Below are 16,913 nucleotides of genomic sequence, written 5' to 3'. Positions count from 1 at the left end.
TTTATAAGATCGTTACTTTGCACCGTTATGCATAAGAACCTTTATTTCTCACGACAGAGAGTAACACGCATCTCTCCCCTGGATTTATTTCACTCGTTTCCTGGCAAAAGTGTGCAAACTGAGTTCAGTTTTTCACATATCTATTGACCCCAAACAGTGAGCCCCACTGAATCATTTGAACCCAACGCTGTTTGTATCCTGTTGGCCTTTCACAAGCAATCGGGTCAAAGAACACGCGTCGACTTTCAGCTGGGCGAAAGCCGGCAGGGGGCGCTGCGAGCGGTCTTTGCCGGAACTAAGCACCAAGACAACGCCTCTCTGGGAATTCAAATCTCCAGTCTTCGGGCGACGGGGAGAAAAAAAATAAAGTCGTTTTCCTAGAGCGGCCGTTTCACGCTGACGACGTTTCTTAACGGGGGGGAAGGACGTGAACTACAACTCCCATCTATGCCTCAGATGAGAGTTGATTGCGGGGCGGAGTCCGCGACTTGGTTTCTCTGCGATTGGCCGCGGTCGGTGAGCGTCGCTTAAATCCGCCAATCAGGAGCCGGGCGGGGCGGGGCTGCCGTTTCAAATGCAGCCGCGAGAAGCTGCACCGAGCGGACTCATTCCCCTCAGCGCGTCGCTTCGGCCAGGTGAGGTGAGGCGGCGCTTCAGGGACGGACCTAGGCCCCGGGGGTGGGCGTAGCTCGGCGTCGCCGGCGCTCGGAAGGGGAGAAGCGGCCGAAGCGCCTTCTCGTGGGTGTTTGTGCGTGTGGAGTTTTGACGCTCATGCGGCTAGTCCATAAGGAGGTCCCGCCCGGCGGTGAGATTCGGGGTGGCGCAGACTCAGGCCTGTGGGAGGGCAGGCCTGCTACAGTTTAATGAAGAGGGAAACTTAAGGGGTTTTGGTTTTTTTTTGCAAAAGGGATGGCCTGGAAGTAGAGTTGCCCCCTTTGTTATGGGGGTGGGCGGTGATGTTTCTTTTTAAATTTCAAATTAAATACAGTGGTACCTCGGGTTACATACGCTTCAGGTTGCATATGCTTCAGGTTACAGACTCCGCTAACCCAGAAATAGTGCTTCAGGTTAATAACTTTGCTTCAGGATGAGAACAGAAATCATGCTCTGGTGGCACGGCGGCAGCGGGAGGCCCCATTAGCTAAAGTGGTGCTTCAGGTTAAGAACGGACCTCTGGAATGAATTAAGTACTTAACATGAGGTACCACTGTACCTTTATTGCCATCACAACATAAAATGTTTCAGATCACTGGGATAATAAAAAGGACAAGGATGGAGCTGTCAAGGGTTATAGGGTCACACTGTGGTCATGTGCACTAGGTGCGGAAGTGACTTCAAAGCAGGTAAGGTGAAAGGTAAAGGACCCCTGGATGGTTAAGTCCAGTTGAAGGCAACTGCAGTGGTACCTCTGGATACGAACGGGATCCGTTCCGGAGCCCCGTTCGCATCCAGAAGCAAACATAACTAGCAACGGCACGTCTGCGCACACGTGTGTTGCTTTTCGCTGCTTCTGCGCATGCGCGTGACGTCATTTTGAGTGTCTACGGCAAAACCTGGAAGTAACATGCTCCGTTACTTCCGGGTTGCCATGGAGCGCAACTCAAACGTGCTCAACCCGAAGCACATTCAACACGAGGTATGACTGTATGGGATTTCGGCGCTCATTTCCCTTTGAGGCCGAGGGAGCCGGCGTTTGTCCACAGACAGCTTTCTGGGTCATGCAGCAGCCAGACTGATGACTGGGAGCAGCCACAGAAACCACATAATACCCGTCCTGAAAGAACTACATTGGCTCCCAGTACATTTCCGAGCAAGGACGCAGGTGGCGCTGTGGGTTAAAGCCTCAGCGCCTGGGGCTTGCCAATCGAAAGGTTGGCGGTTCGAATCCCTGCGGCGGGGTGCGCTCCCGTTGTTCGGTCCCTGCGCCTGCCAACCTAGCAGTTCGAAAGCACCTCCGGGTGCAAGTAGATAAATAGGGACCGCTTACCAGCGGGAAGGTAAACGGCGTTTCCGTGTGTGGCTCTGGCTCTGGCTCTGGCTCTGGCCAGAGCAGCGATATCACGCTGGCCACGTGACCCGGAACTGTCTCCGGACAGCGCTGGCCCCCGGCCTCTTGAGTGAGATGGGCGCACAACCCCAGAGTCTGTCAAGACTGGCCCGTACGGGCAGGGGTACCTTTACCTTTACCTTTACATTTCCGAGCGCAATTCGAAGTGTTGGTGCTGACCTCTAAAGCCCTAAACGGTCTTGGCCCTGTATACCTGAAGGAGCGTCTCCACCCCCATTGTTCGGCCCGGCCACTGAAGTCCAGCTCCAAGGGCCTTCTGGTGGTTCGCACACTGCAAGAAGTGAGGTTACAGGGAACCAGGCAGAGGGCCTTCTCGGTAGTGGCGCCCGCCCTGTGGAACGCCCTCCCATCAGATGTCAAGGAAACAACTACGCAACTTTTAGAAGACATCTGAAGGCAGCCCTGTTTAGGGAAGTTTTTAATGTTTGAAGTTTTCTGTTTTTAGTGTTCTGCTGGGTGGCTGGGGAAACCCAGCCAAATGGGCGGGGTATAAATAATAAAATAATGACCACCACCACCATCATCATCTTATCTGACTCCAAAAGGCAAAATAACCGAATAATCCTCACAAGAAGAATGCAAGTAAGGTCAATGCACAGCTGACTTGCAAGCTTTTCTTTTCTACTGTTCAAAGCCTTGAGCTTCATAATGCTATTATATCCTTAAAACTGAATGCTTGCAAAATGCATTTTAAGATACATTTGCAAGAAACACAAGTCTGCTGCAATTTCCCCCTCTGTATCTTGTTGAGTAAAGAACCGCAACTGCAAACTTTGCACAGCAGCCACTATTCTCCCCCCCCGCCCCGGATGAAATCTGGCTGGTGGGCCATTGGGCTCCCCCACCCCCCTTTTTACTTTGTGCAATAGCTGGTTTATGTACAGCTGAAGTGGTAAGACCCTCTTGCAACAAGCAGCAAATATTGCTTGTGGGATTTGACACTCTGCCAAAAGGCAGTGTACTTCTCTGTAAATTAACCTGTCGAATCCGGATTGTTTGCCATAAGTGGATATGAGGAATGATGGCGTAGTTCGGTCCATGTGTATCTGATGCCAAGTACTGGCCAACTTTTTACCACTGTTCCGTTAGTATAGAAAAGATTCTGGTATAGATTCGTATGGGTGTGCAATGGTGGTGACTGTAGTGAAGCAGCTCTTTGGAACGGGAATAAACATAACTGGTGCTGGATTTTTAAAAATATAATATTGAGCTGGTTTGCCTAATGTGTTTTGCAGTCGCATCATGGATGACGAAGGGAAAACAACCTTGCATTCAGAATGTAAAATGACAGAAGCCAAACCCTATGAGTGTGTGAATAATGGTAGGTGATAAAAACAACATTGCTGTAAGATATAAAGCACATTTGTAAACTACTGTCTTGTTTGTCATGAGACACCTCTAAAATAGAGTGCTCTTGAGTGGGAGGAGTAATTCGAGAGACTGGTGGTATTCCTATTGGGATAAAAAAGTCAGGCAGCACAGTGCTATGCTCAGGGTTTGTAAGGCCACCCTCTACCTATGGCCTACACCCACGATAGCCAACATGGTGCCCTCCAGGATTTCTGGACTACAGTTCCATGACTTGGCCATGTTGGCTGAGGGTGACGATGGGTGTTGTAGCCCAAAACATCTGAACAGCACCAGTTGTTTCCCCCCAGCCTACACTATCTAATCTGCAGGCAAACAAACTTGCATGGTGTTCAAGCTTGTGGCAATCAGCTAGATAATGTACTGCAGCCAATTCAGTTTATTAGCAAGAATATTAACCCTCCCCCCCTTCATTCTTCCTTCTGCCTTTAATACTGCTGAATATTCTGCACACACAATTTGCTGTAGAATAAAGTTACAAAAAAAGGATAACTATAGGTTGCTTTAATGATGACTTACCTGTCATTAGGGAAATGTAGTTTTAGGAATAATACTTGATCAAATGATTCTAATGACTTCTGACTTTATAGCTATTCTGTTTTGAAATGGATGGCTGAAATTTCTTATCAGTAATACTGATCATATTGTTACATTGTATCCAAAGATAAAGACACACTGCAAGAATCTGATAACAATCTGCATAACAAATAGACTCTGATTTAAGTTTATATTATAAACGTCTTCATTCTGGATTACTTGCAACTGTTTACCAGGAATAATGCTAGAAATAACTGCTATAGTGTTTAACTCTGAGCTCACTATCAAAGGTGATATGAAGAGCTTGCATTGAACTGTCCCTTGTGACCAGTTCAGTAATGCTTTGGCTTGACTCAGCTTAAGTACAGTTTAATGCTGGCTGGGCTCTAGCCCTGATCTAAAAACCTTCAGATAACAGTGGGCTACATATGAGCAGTGTCTGCCCCAAGGAAAACTCTCCATCAATATGATCATTGCTGTCAGCTTTTAAGGAGCCAGTTTTGTGGGGGGAGAAAGGGAAATGTGGGTCCCGTCCATCAGTACCCTACCCTTAGTGCTGGTTATGGGATCCAATATTTGTATGAATACACGTACTCACACAGCATCTGATTCAGAAGGGTATCTGTACATAGAACACTTTGCGCACAGACCATCCTCTCTGGATTGGGGCACATGTTCCATGCTGTATTAGAAATTAAATCTCTGTTCTGTCTTGCGTAGACTAGAATAATTTGAAACCAAAAGTAGTAGCAGAAGCTGAAATTTCAGCAAGGCAAAGTGGAATACGGTAATATAAAAAGGTCAGCCATGATTAGTATAATAACAACTGATGCTCTGTTATGATTCCAGATTTTCGCCACCTGTCTGATGAAAAATTTGACTTTGACTTTTCGCTGTCTCCTATAAGGTAAACAAAGTATCTAAAGCAAACCTATTTTTAAAAGAGCAAGCGATTTGGAGGTGTCTGACTAATTTGTCTTTATTCTAGTGAAAACGAGGATGAAGTTTTTGTCGGGCCCATGGGCCATAAAGAAAAATGCATTGCGACGACGCTTGAAGCCCTTGAAGCAACGAAAGACACAATTCCCCCATCACCACTTGTGGATGAACTAACATGGAGCCCCGTTTCTGAGGAGAAATTTGTGGAGATTTTTAAGGAAGCTCACCAGATAGCAGTCCAGATACAAAGTGGAACCAAAACAAAAAGGAACAACGGTCGCCAGCTGGAAGAACGAAAGACCGAGGCTGTAGAAAAATTTGTGCAAGAATCTAAATCAAAACTGAGACTCCTTGAGAAAGGAATAGTGATGGATAAAACCCCAAAGGAAGTTAGGAGAGAGACTTACTGTGTGTATGAAAGTCCAGTCTCCCCACGGCTACCTTTGTTTCAGAAACATTTAAGGCAACCAATCGCGGGGATGGAGTGCTCTCGTTCTCCACAAATTCCTCTAAATACTTCTAGTCCTGCCAGAATGGGCAAATTGCCCCACACACCGCTTGCATCTTTAGCGCAAGGGAAGAGTGACAAAACAAATAACAAACCGAGCACAGTTCAGACTGTAAAAAATGCATCTGCATTTGGAAATAGTCTCTTGTCAGCGGGACAGGTAAAGTTTTCCCCCCTCTGGATAGATTAAAGCATAAAGGGCAGTCATCTTGCCACATAAGAATGGTAACTCCCTGCTAGTTCCCAATCATTAGTTTCCCCCCTTGTTTTTGGAGTTTCTTACATGGAGAACAAATAGCTGCATGGTTGTGATCTTATTTAAATTTGTTGACCCGAGTGCATAATGCACTCTTGACATTTCTGACTTTTATAGCTAGCGAACTCTATTCATACGCCTTTCAATAAAACTATAGTGGTGTTGGTTGCTAAATATGACTTGAGGCTAATGTGATCTTGGTGGTCACCTCAATGCCTATCAGTGCTGCTGCTTCTGGAGTGTAGTCAGCTAGAAACGTCTAACCAGGTGCTGTGTGTCTCTTGCCTCGTTTGCGTGTCATATTGAGTTGCCAACAATAGCCATGGTTTATTCTTGGCTAATTGTTCAGGGGTGCAAACCCTGAGGCTGGTTTTAGATTTCACCACAAGCCAGACCATGGCTTAATTTCCCAGGAGGAGGGAGCAGAGAAGGCTATGCGAATCCACGTTGAACCATAGCTTGTTTTTAACTGATTTAATGTGACATACAAATTGTTGTGAGGTGTGTTAATATTAGAATGCTGCTTTGTCAGCTTGACTTCCAGCAGATGGTTCTTCTAAACTTAACTATTATTATTATTATTATTATTATTATTAAATTTATATACTGCCTTTCATCAAAAGATCTCAGGGTGGTTCACAGACTAAAATATCATATAAAAGACAGTAAATAATTAAACCCCAAGCAACATAACAATAACTCTGCCTTCCCACAAATGCATTTCAAAGGCTGTAGAATATTAATCAGCCAAAGGCCTGGTTGAAGAGGAACATTTTTGCCTGGTGCCTAAAAATATATAATGGAGACACCAGGCAAACCTCCCTGGGGAGAGCATTCCGTTTGCATAAAGGCTCTTTGAAATCCACTTGCAGGCATGGAATCAAACCACCGCTGCAGAAGGAAACGCTTCTCCCGCCGAGGAAAAATATCCATTTGCAAGTGTAGTTTGAATCCATGTCACACCTGTAAATGGACTTCAAAGGTGGGTGCTCTCAGTACCCATCAGCTGATTGCTCTTGAGGGAAAACCTCATTGGCTGCACTAGGGAGTCCCTGATGAGGCGGCCAATCCTAACCACATGTTTGCAGACCCCTCACTTGCTGTCGAATATGTCAGTTTCAGGGCAGTTGGGTGTGCTTTGGTGGAAATGGCCTTGCAGGCTTTATCGGGGACCCGTTCTGGGCCTGTGGGAAATTAAAGTGTTGGTTAAAAGGTAAAGGTAAAGGTACCCCTGCCCGTACGGGCCAGTCTTGACAGACTCTGGGGTTGTGCGCCCATCTCACTTAAGAGGCCAGGGGCCAGCGCTGTCCGGAGACACTTCCGGGTCACGTGGCCAGCGTGACATCGCTGCTCTGGCCAGAGCCAGAGCCAGAGCCGCACACGGAAACGCCGTTTACCTTCCCGCTGGTAAGCGGTCCCTATTTATCTACTTGCACCCGGAGGTGCTTTTGAACTGCTAGGTTGGCAGGCGCTGGGACCGAGCAGCGGGAGCGCACCCCGCCGCAGGGATTCGAACCGCCGACCTTTCGATCGGCAAGCCCTAGGTGCTGAGGCTTTAACCCACAGCGCCACCTGCGTCCCGCCAAGTGTTGGTTAGAACCAGTTTATTGAAAGGATATTTTAGTTTAATGGGCAAACACTACAATAACATTACTGTTGACATCCTTTGGTTTACAAATGTTTGAAATCTGAACCTTGCAGCCAAAACAAGGGAAGCTGCCCAGTATTTCCAGCTGGAATAATTTGAGCAGTATGGAGTCGTCGGAAGATTTACTTTCTGACAAATCAAGTCTTGCTTCAGATGCGGGAGATGCATCCTTCTCTAACAGTTCAACGGGGAAAGAAAAGAGAACTCTTTCAACTTCCAGCAAGGTAAATGCTCTCAATGAATAACTCCTGCCTTTGTAATTCTTGGTGACATCTGAAACCAGATGTTCTAGATTTGTGATACTGGATTAGCGATCCTTGGACCCAGTGTACTCTGTGGTACATGAGGAAATAGGCTTAGCAAAGAATCCAGTGATGCATATGAGTGATTTATTGAAGTAACAAACTCATGGTCTGAATCGACTTGACCCTTGCTGCCAAATTGAACGGGGAGGGTTCTATATGCTGTTGTGGAATGGAGTGGATGAGGAGGGTATAAAGCTCTTCATGAGCACACATAATGGAAATAATTTCCCAGGAAAACTTAAGGGTTTGAAATCACTGATCTGCAAAGATGTAGTATCTTACCGTATTTTTTGCACCATAACTCACTTTTTTCCTCCTAGAAAGTAAGGGGAAATGTCTGTGCGTGTTATGGTGGGAATGCCTACGGATGGTGGGGGGGATCTGCTGCAGTCGCGAGCAGAGGATCCATGGTTCCCCTTCCTTCCCTCCTCCGTGGCTCGCTTTGAAACAGCAAAGCGGGAGAAGAGCCGCTGAGTGGGGAGGAGAGAGGGACAGAGAGCCTGCTTCTTTAAAGGAGCAAAGCGGGAGAGGAGAGGAGCCGCTTACACGAGTGTAAGCGGCTCCTGTCTGGTTGGTTCCTTTAAAGCAAGCAGGCTCTCTGTCCCTCTCTCCTCCCCACTCAGCTCGCTAAATAGCCGGGGATGAGCGGGGAGGAGGGAGAAAAGCAGAGCCTGCTTGCTTTAAAGGAGCAAAGTGGGAGAGGAGAGGAGCCTTCTCCCCTTAAACCCCTCTTCTGCATTATTAGCAGCATCCTTCTCCACCCACCCCACGCATGTTCCTTCTCCCCTTAAACCCCTCTCCTGCATTATTAGCAGCATCCTTCTCCACCCACCCCAGGCATGTTCCTTCTCCCCTTAAACCCCTCTCCTGCATTATTAGCAGCATCCTTCTCCACACACCCCACCGGTGCTCCTTGTCCCTTGAGTGCTTTTCCTTCCCTCCCCACTTAAAACGTGGTTACAAAGCACGGATCCACATAGATCCTCAGGATTTTGGCACTGGGTCACCCCAAATTCACCATCAGATCACATAGCATCTCCATGGCTACAACTTGCACCCAAAAAAATCACGCACCCACTGTTGCCTGGGGCCGCAGTGGTGCAAAAACGTGGTTACAAAGCATGGATCCACATGGATCCTCAGGATTTTTGCATTGGGCTACTCCAAACTCACTGTCAGATCACATGTCTGTGGCCACAGCATGAACCACAAAAATCATACATCCACTGTTTCGTTTAGAATATTTTTTTCTTGTTTTCCTCCTCTAAGAACTATGTGCGTGTTATGGTCGGGTGCGTGTTATAGAGCGAAAAATACGGTAATTTGAAGGAAAAAAATGTTTAAACCCTTATTGCAGGAGCATTAGGGCTGGATATGCTTTCTTGTAGCCACACAGATGTGAACATAAGGAATATCGGTATTTCAGTAGGATAAAGTCTGTTAGATGTTCTTAGGGGTACCTAAATGACCTCTACTACTGTCTTTACAGTTGGGGATCAAGGCAACGCAGCTGAAACGTCCTAGTAATATCCGTATGCGAAAGAACACTTCAACTTCTTCTTCTTCGTCCTCTTTCTCCAGCATAAGCCTGAATTCAAGTCTGTCCATCTCTCCTAAGATAGGGAAAGGTAACAAATCCAATGTGGTTTGATCCTGGTTGGCTCTAACTAACCAGAACTGGAATAAACAACAGTTGCAAAATGGTGGCCACTTGTCAAAATGGCCTGCTGAGTTGCGGGGAAACCTAGGTTCTACACACACACATGCTTCTTTCTTCTTTGGTGATCACTCATAGCTGAGTAAAATTGTCTTCCATGAACACTGTCTGAACAGTGAGTCCATAAGTGACTGTGGAGGCCAATTCTGGATCTACACATCCTTCCATAGTGGGGACAACACACACATACATTTTGCTCCTAAGAATACGGAATCCAAGCCCCAAATATTAAGTGATAGCAACAGTGGCCAAAATGCATAACTGCTGAGTTCTTTTGAAGCACAAGTGAGAAACTGATTTAATAAAATTGGTGCTCACTAACTTAAATAGTAATAGTCTAGTAATTATACAATTTGCATATTAATGAATATTTTTCATATAGAGTTCTAACCTTTGCAAAGACAATTATTCTGATACATTGCACCTGCTGCAGTTAAGTACAGTGGTGCCCCGCAAGAGGAACGCCTCGCAAGACGGAAAACCCGCTAGACGAAAGGGTTTTCCGTTTTTCGAGGCGCTTCACAAAACGAATTTCCTATGGGCTTGCTTCGCAAGACGAAAATGTCTTGCGAGTTCCTGCGGGTTCCCCCCCCTTTTTCTAAGCCGATAAGCCGCTTATCAGCTGATCCGCTAAGCCGCTTAACAGCTGATCCGCTAAGTCGCTTATCAGCTGAGCCGCTAAGCCGCTTAACAGTTGATCCGCTAAGTCGCTTATCAGCTGATCTGCTAAGCCCCTAAGCCGCTAATAGCGCTAAGCCGCTAATGGGCTTGCTTCGCAAGACGAAAAAACCGCAAGACGAAGAGACTCGCGGAACAGATTCTTTTCGTCTTGCGAGGCACCACTGTACACACTTATGAATGTGGTCACCATAGACCAAATTGAATAATTGCATTATGCGATGACTGTAACAACACCCTTTAAATAGTTCAGTCTCTTCTCCCTTGTTGGCTCCTGTGCTTCATACTTGTCCCAAGCACCTGCACTTTTCAAAATCCATGTCTCTTTGTCCTTATCAGTTAATTCAAATGTGTGTAACGCATCTCCACATCCATGCTGGGTGTTCTCTTCTCTCATTCTCTTATCCTCTCTCCCAACATTGGGAATTAGTTGCTCAAGTTTGTTGCCTTTGCTTTCCCAACACTAAAGCATTAGGTGCGTTGATAGTGGTGCATACGTACCGTATATAAACAATAGATATAAAATTTCTTTTTTTCTCTCCCAGGTAAAATAGGTGTTGCTTCTAAAGTTTCTGCACGTGGCTCCCGGCTGTCATCTACTGCAAGCAAGATTGCGATTGTTAAACCTATGAAGGGGTTGTCTGTGCAGGCTTCCCATACTGATGCATCTGGAAAGCAACATGGTTCCACAAGTGCTTCAAAAACAAATCCTCCAGTAAATGCACCCAAATACAGAGTTACCGATAAGTCTGAGTTGGCCGGTGAGATTTTGAAAGAGGATTCAGATCCTAGTTTTCAGAAACCATTGCAGAAAAGTATATTGGGAAACAGAACAGCAACTTCAAGTCCCAAGCCCAAAGCAGTACCTGCAGTCTCAAAGGAAGGTAAGAACATTGGTCTTACCCATGTGATAATTTTTTACAGTTTATCTAACTTTTAGTGTGCCTGCCCTTATTTCTATTCTAAACATTGCATGGGGGGGGGGGGGGGAGAATAAGAACTGAGCTGAGGATCAGTTAGTTGATTAAGTCCTGTAATTGTTTTCTCCCTAGGTGTATCTGAGAATTTTGTTGCCAAAGTGTTACAACCAATTACATCACTGTCTTGCGATAATGTTGGAAGGTAATGTTCTATATTTTAATTCATACTTGTTTTCCTCTAAGCTTCTGTCATCTTGAACTGCCTTGCAGGTGCTGACAGGCTTATCAAGGTGGTTTAGAACTGGGTTTTTGTATATGGGGTGTGTGAAATTACTTGTGGAGAGACCTGAAGATGCTTCATACTACTTTAAACAGTAGCATGTAAAGCAAAAAAGGCTGTCCAGTGGGATTGGCAGTCCTCGATATTCGAAGTCTTAGATGAATTCTGTCCCAACCCTTGCTGTAGCAGTCAGGAGAGGGCTGGGTTACGTTGCCGATTCAGATTTTTGTTTGGCAATAATGAAGTCTTGTGTTTCAACAGTGTCTGTGAAACTACCTACAGTGGTGCCCCGCAAGACGAATGCCTCGCAAGACGAAAAACCCGCTCGACGAAAGGGTTTTTCGAGGCGCTTGCAAGACAAATTTCCCTATGGGCTTGCTTCGCAAGATGAAAACATCTTGCGAGTTTTTCCCCTCCCCCCCCCTTTTTGTAAGCCGCTAATAGCGCTAAGCCGCTAATAGGGATGCTTCGCAAGACGAAAAAACTGCTAGACAAAGAGACTCGCGGAACGGATTCTTTTCGTCTTGCGAGGCACCACTGTATTTGGGTTCTGATTTGCACATCAGCAGTGAACATGAGATATGTGAATTTAACGTTGCCAAAAGTCCAAGTTTTACCTTTGTATCTCTTTTCAAAGTGTGCACCCAAAAGCTTGGTTCAGAGCGAGCCAAAACATGGTTTAGACTTCAAACATACATACAAACTATAGCTTGCAATTTCTTGCTTTCATTTGTTTTCCTTTTGCTCAGCAGTCCAGTCTTGAGGTACTGGGGCATCTGGAGGTAGAGCAGCTACTAATAAATTTGTCAAATCAGACATCACAACAAGCTGTAGTTAAGTTTAATTAACTATTGTTTGCCACAATCTCTGAAATGGACTGATGAGAATTTCAGCTTGGATTACATGTGGTACCTAAGCACTTCTATAATCTCCCAGAAGATGTTTTATCTGCTGCTATATCACTTCTCTTGGTTTGAAAAACCAAAGTCTGCTATTCCGAACACCGACTTGCGTTTCAGAAAAAGCCTCAGTTTGGGATAAAATAAAATATTTCAGTGGCCTGCATACAGCCTAATAAAAAAGCTGAATTGGTTTAAAATGTATCACATTGCAATTCTTAAATTGGGTTGCTGGTCGCTCTTGACTGCATTACTGAAAAGTATTCGGGATACCCTACATTTTTGAGTATGCACTTAAACTTAGAGGAATGCTTCAGTTGTGATGCATTATCGGCTTCTAACACTTTGTGTATCCTTCTAGCAATGTTGCCGTTACCCCACCTCGCAAACTATCAGAAGACGGACTGGTATTAAATACCTGTTCTGCTGCCAAGCCTGCCTTATGGACTCCATCCAACAGAAGGCATTCTGCATTGCCTACTCCTGTTGGCCGGCGTACGTCGGGAATTCCATCACTAACCCCCAGAACTGTGCCCAAAGCAAAGTCTTCTCCCGATCTCATGTCTCTTCGGCACGTCTCGAGTGTGTCATCCAAAAAGACTCTAGAAGCTAGGTAAATCTAGACATAACCAAAACTGACCATCTTACACCATTTTCAAGACGGGTAATTAGATGAAATTCTTTGTGTCTCTTCCTTTCCAGTTTCAAATGGGTCAGAGAGCGCAAGACCCGTGGGGCCTATAGCTCATCTTCAACAGAAGGATCTCCCCCACCAGTTGCACCTATTGCACTGGATTTTTCAACAGAGAAGTCTTCTGAAGAAACAGAACAGGACCTTTCTGAGCAGGAGAAACCAGCAGAAAGAACACCCACTGTGGAGGTAGGCTCCTGCTTTGTCTCCTTTCTTGTGTATATAGAGCAGCCGTCCCAGGCAGCTTTAAAATGTGAAGCATCTCTTCTTTCAGAAATTACCACTGCTGCAGACAGTGTCTATGTTGAAAAGGAGCTGAAAGGTGTTTAGTTATATCTAGCACCCTTGATTTTCTTGCTCACTTTCCCAATGAGCCACTGCTTGTTGTGAAGTTTGTGTAAAGCAGGATTTCTCCGGTCTTATTTTAAGTTTTTTGCTTTGCAGAAGATTGTCTGCTGAAACAACATAAAGTAAATTTATCCACGTGCCAGTCGTTAATGACTGCTTCCAAATAATATTATGGGTAATTACAGATATATGGAGACTCCTGAGTCAATAGGTAAAGGTAAAGGGACCCCTGACCATTAGGTCCAGTCATGACTGACTCTGGGGTTGCTGCGCTCATCTCTCTTTACTGGCCGAGGGAGCCGGCGAACCAGAGCAGCGCACGGTAATGCCGTTTACCTTCCCGCCGGAGCAGTACCTATTTATCTACTTGCATTTTGACATGCTTTTGAACTGCTAGGTTGGCAGGAGCTGGGACCAAGCAACGGGAGCTCACCCCGTCGCGGGGGTTCGAACCGGCGACCTTCTGATCGGCAAGTCCTAGGCTCTGTGATTTAACCCATAGCGCCACCCGCGTCAATAGGAGGCTAACCCAAACCAGTTCTTGGAGAAAGAACATATTAAGTACCGTGGATTTTTAGGGTAGCAAATAGGTTTATTTAAACAGTTTTGTTCTCATGGGCAGTTCTTTTGTAATTAACTTTATTTCAGGAAACACAATAGGCAGTCAACAACTTATAAATTACTATTTTTTCCCTAGACTTTACTGATAGACATTGGAATAGATAAAACACCACTTGCCACCCAGGAATGTGAAAATAAACCCCTTATTGATCTTTTTAATACTCCTGAAATAATTCCAGTTCCTCTGTTGAAGCCTCTAGGACAGGTAAGATACCCCGTTTTATATTTCCCTTTTTAATACTGCTAGCATGCAAGGATATTGTTTCAATATAAATATCAGTGCAGCTGTATGACTTCTCATGCGACATAAGCTGGAAAATGTACAGAGGACAAACTGCCATTCACAGCATATTGCATATGTGACATTCAGGAACTTGGCAAGGGGATTCTGACCTTGTATAGTGACATTGATTGGTTGTTGCAATATAAATATTTGAATTTATGGCTGTGGTGTCAAAGAATGCCATTATAAGACTTGTTAGCAAAGGAGAAGTCTGCTATTGTAATGGTTCAAATATTGTTTTAGTCAATGTCTTAACTGTATTTATCTGTCTCTCCTTCCCTTCCCTCCTTCTAGCCAATAGATCTGAGCTCTCCTCTCATCAGTTTTACACCGGAAGGAAATAAAGAGAACCTGGATTCTCCTCTTCTGAAGTTTTGATTTCCTGAGCAAATCTCTTAACTTGGAAGAGTTTGAGTGCAAAAACTGATGTTTCACTAAGCAGGGTGTGAGTGGGTAACAGACTAGTAAAATAGAAATGAAGTTTTTAAACTGAGCACTTGACAAGTGTATTGTTGATGTGTTGTTAAGGGATAATAATAAAGATGGCTTAAATATTGATTACTCAGTACTTTCAGGAACTGATCGCAGATGCCTTGTGTGTTAAAATATCTAGTTTGTTTTGCACAAATTTGTCAAATGTCATGAATTAAAATAAAGCAAAGGCATTCTAAAATGTATATTTTCATTAAAATATAGTGGAAGCCTTTCTGAATGCTTCCACCATTTCAAGTTTACAGTTCAAAGCGCCTACTAGGATTTATAATGTGCACACTGTACACTTAGGTATTTTGGTCTGTAATTTGTGACTGGAAACTCTGCAGTAACGTGAACAATTTGGTGAGTGATTATTGAGATTTAGTATTTGAAGCAGAACTGATTTGCTGTATTATGATTAGGATGCATTTGTACAGTTCAATTTTCATAATGTGAATTTTAGTTGCATCATAGCCATATTACTCTTGGATCAGAAATCTGAACAAGCTGAGAGCTTTTATGCACAGTGAGCTCTCGCTGTTCCTGTGCATCATGCTATCAAATGAAGAAAAGGGAATAATGGATCTGCCTCTGACATCTCAGTTCCAAACATTTGTATGAAAATGAATTTACCCGAACAGATCAATTCAAGCAAGGGGGCGGGGGAATGGGTGACTTTTACATCATGGAGGAGATTCCTTTTACAGAAAAGTAGGACATTCCTCACTGATAGTTTGTCTTAACTGGATGCAACGATGGACAAGTACTAGGCTGGTCCTCCCTTGCAGCTCGAAATGTAGTTCAAAGAACAAGTAAGTGGTAGTGACTTGGAAAGTATGGAAAAGACTTTGGCTTCAGTAAGCATGTTAAAGCATACGTAGTTCTAATTCAGCCTTAGCACAAAGCTCTCTTTACTGCCACTATGGAAAGTCCTTCTCTGTGAAGGAGAAATCTGTTCCCTCTCCTGCAAGCCTTCTCACATGAATTCCTTGCTGCGTTTGGCTAACAGAATGTTAAATACAAAGCTCTGGTTTATTTGTTTATTTAATCCCTACAGTCCAAGTGGCTTAAAAATAGATGAAGACTCTTGTAGCATATACACTGAAACTAATATGTATCTTTCAGAATCTAGGTGGAGAAACTGTGTGTGTGTGTGTGTGTGTGTGTGTGTGTGTGTGTATAACACAATTAGTATTTTCTTTTCCAACTAAGAAAAAATGTAAGAATTTATTTAGGCAAACAGGAACCAAAACATATGGTTACAGGGTCCAGCAGAGATCTATAGGTTACTATATTATTTCTAATGGTTGTTTCATAGTTTAGGTTTAATATATTATTGACAGATTCATATCAATAACTGATTCTAGACTAAATGTGAATTTAACGTAATTTAACTAGCAGAATCAAATTAAATACTGGATTGAAACTCACTGTGTCAAGTCATTGTCCCTTGCTGGGTTAAGCCATTATAAATCAGATGTTATTGTTCCACACAATATTTGGAAGAAGTTGCTACAAAGATAAGCTGGAAGTCTTGCAGAATGCAGTGAAAGTCTGCTCAATATATGCACTTTATTGTCAGAAATTGAGGTTCAGTCATTTGCAGTGCACGCTTAAGAGGGAATTATGTGAAACTTTAGTCAAGGTGCTATGTTCTTGTGTTTTGAGATATGAAACTTTTAGAGTTCTTAGTGTTTAACACGTCATTGCTTGATACATAGTTAAGCAATTAATGTTTGTGAGAGAACTGCCCTCTCAGACTGATCTGAAGGGTATGAGAGATGGCATACCTCATTTGCCTGGGCCAGACTTCCCCAAACTCGGCCCTCTAGCTGTTTTGAGACTACAATTCCCATCATCCCTGACCACTGGTCCTGTTAGCTAGGGATGATGGGAGTTGTAGTCCCAAAACAACTGGAGGGCCGAGTTTCAGGATGCCTGGCCTGGGCTATGTCAGCCTTTTCCTTTTCAAAAGCTTGCAGCAAACAGAAAAGCAAACCGTCTCACCTAAAGGCAGAGCTCAACCCTGTAATCTGTTCTGGAGATCAGAACAGCCCTGCAAATATGCCCAAGCATGTGAAGTGAGCACTTGCCTCAAGAAGCATCTGCTGGGATAAGAAAGTGGGGGTTCTCTGCTCACTTTAATAGCGGAGCAACTGCTGTTGGACCCCAGTTCCCATTAGCGCCCCCCCTCCATCGGAGAAAGACTGTTTTCGAAGTCCTGCTTTGTAAGTCACTCACTTTGGCATCAAGGTGACAAAACTTTTTCTAAAAGAAAGGAAACAGTTTATTGCATATTTACAAATAAACAGTAAACAGATGATAACATTGGCAGGATTATTGTAATAACCTGCAGTTTTATAAGCATATATA

General features: G+C 44.3%; 1 protein-coding gene across 3 annotated transcripts; it reads left to right on the top strand.

Moving 5' to 3' along the window:
- Positions 1-447: 447 nt before the first annotated feature.
- Positions 448-15,966, top strand: GTSE1 (G2 and S-phase expressed 1). Of its 3 annotated transcripts, none has more exons than XM_079994186.1 (12): positions 448-635; positions 3,304-3,389; positions 4,823-4,880; positions 4,962-5,580; positions 7,378-7,548; positions 9,119-9,257; positions 10,570-10,908; positions 11,077-11,146; positions 12,485-12,736; positions 12,826-13,003; positions 13,860-13,988; positions 14,361-15,966. In XM_079994186.1, exons 2-12 carry the CDS (start codon positions 3,311-3,313, stop codon positions 14,442-14,444), a joined length of 2,118 nt encoding a protein of 705 aa, XP_079850312.1. In that variant the 5' UTR covers positions 448-635; positions 3,304-3,310; the 3' UTR covers positions 14,445-15,966. The 3 variants fall into 3 exon arrangements, with proteins under 3 accessions (XP_079850312.1, XP_079850313.1, XP_079850314.1); XM_079994187.1 differs by having other exon boundaries at positions 448-640; XM_079994188.1 differs by lacking the exon at positions 448-635 and adding an exon at positions 714-805.
- Positions 15,967-16,913: the final 947 nt, after the last annotated feature.

The sequence above is a fragment of the Podarcis cretensis genome (assembly GCF_951804945.1).
Source record: "Podarcis cretensis genome assembly, chromosome: 10".
Classification (NCBI taxonomy): domain Eukaryota; kingdom Metazoa; phylum Chordata; class Lepidosauria; order Squamata; family Lacertidae; genus Podarcis; species Podarcis cretensis.
This window is presented reverse-complemented; position numbering and strand designations above follow the sequence as displayed.

Coding starts and splice junctions, on each gene's coding strand:
- GTSE1 (XM_079994186.1), top strand. CDS start 3,311: ATGGATGACGAAGGGAAAACAACCTTGCATTCAGAATGTAAAATGACA. Junction 9,258..10,569: donor CTCTCCTAAGATAGGGAAAG/GTAACAAATCCA, acceptor TTTCTCTCCCAG/GTAAAATAGGTGTTGCTTCT. Junction 11,147..12,484: donor TCTTGCGATAATGTTGGAAG/GTAATGTTCTAT, acceptor GTATCCTTCTAG/CAATGTTGCCGTTACCCCAC.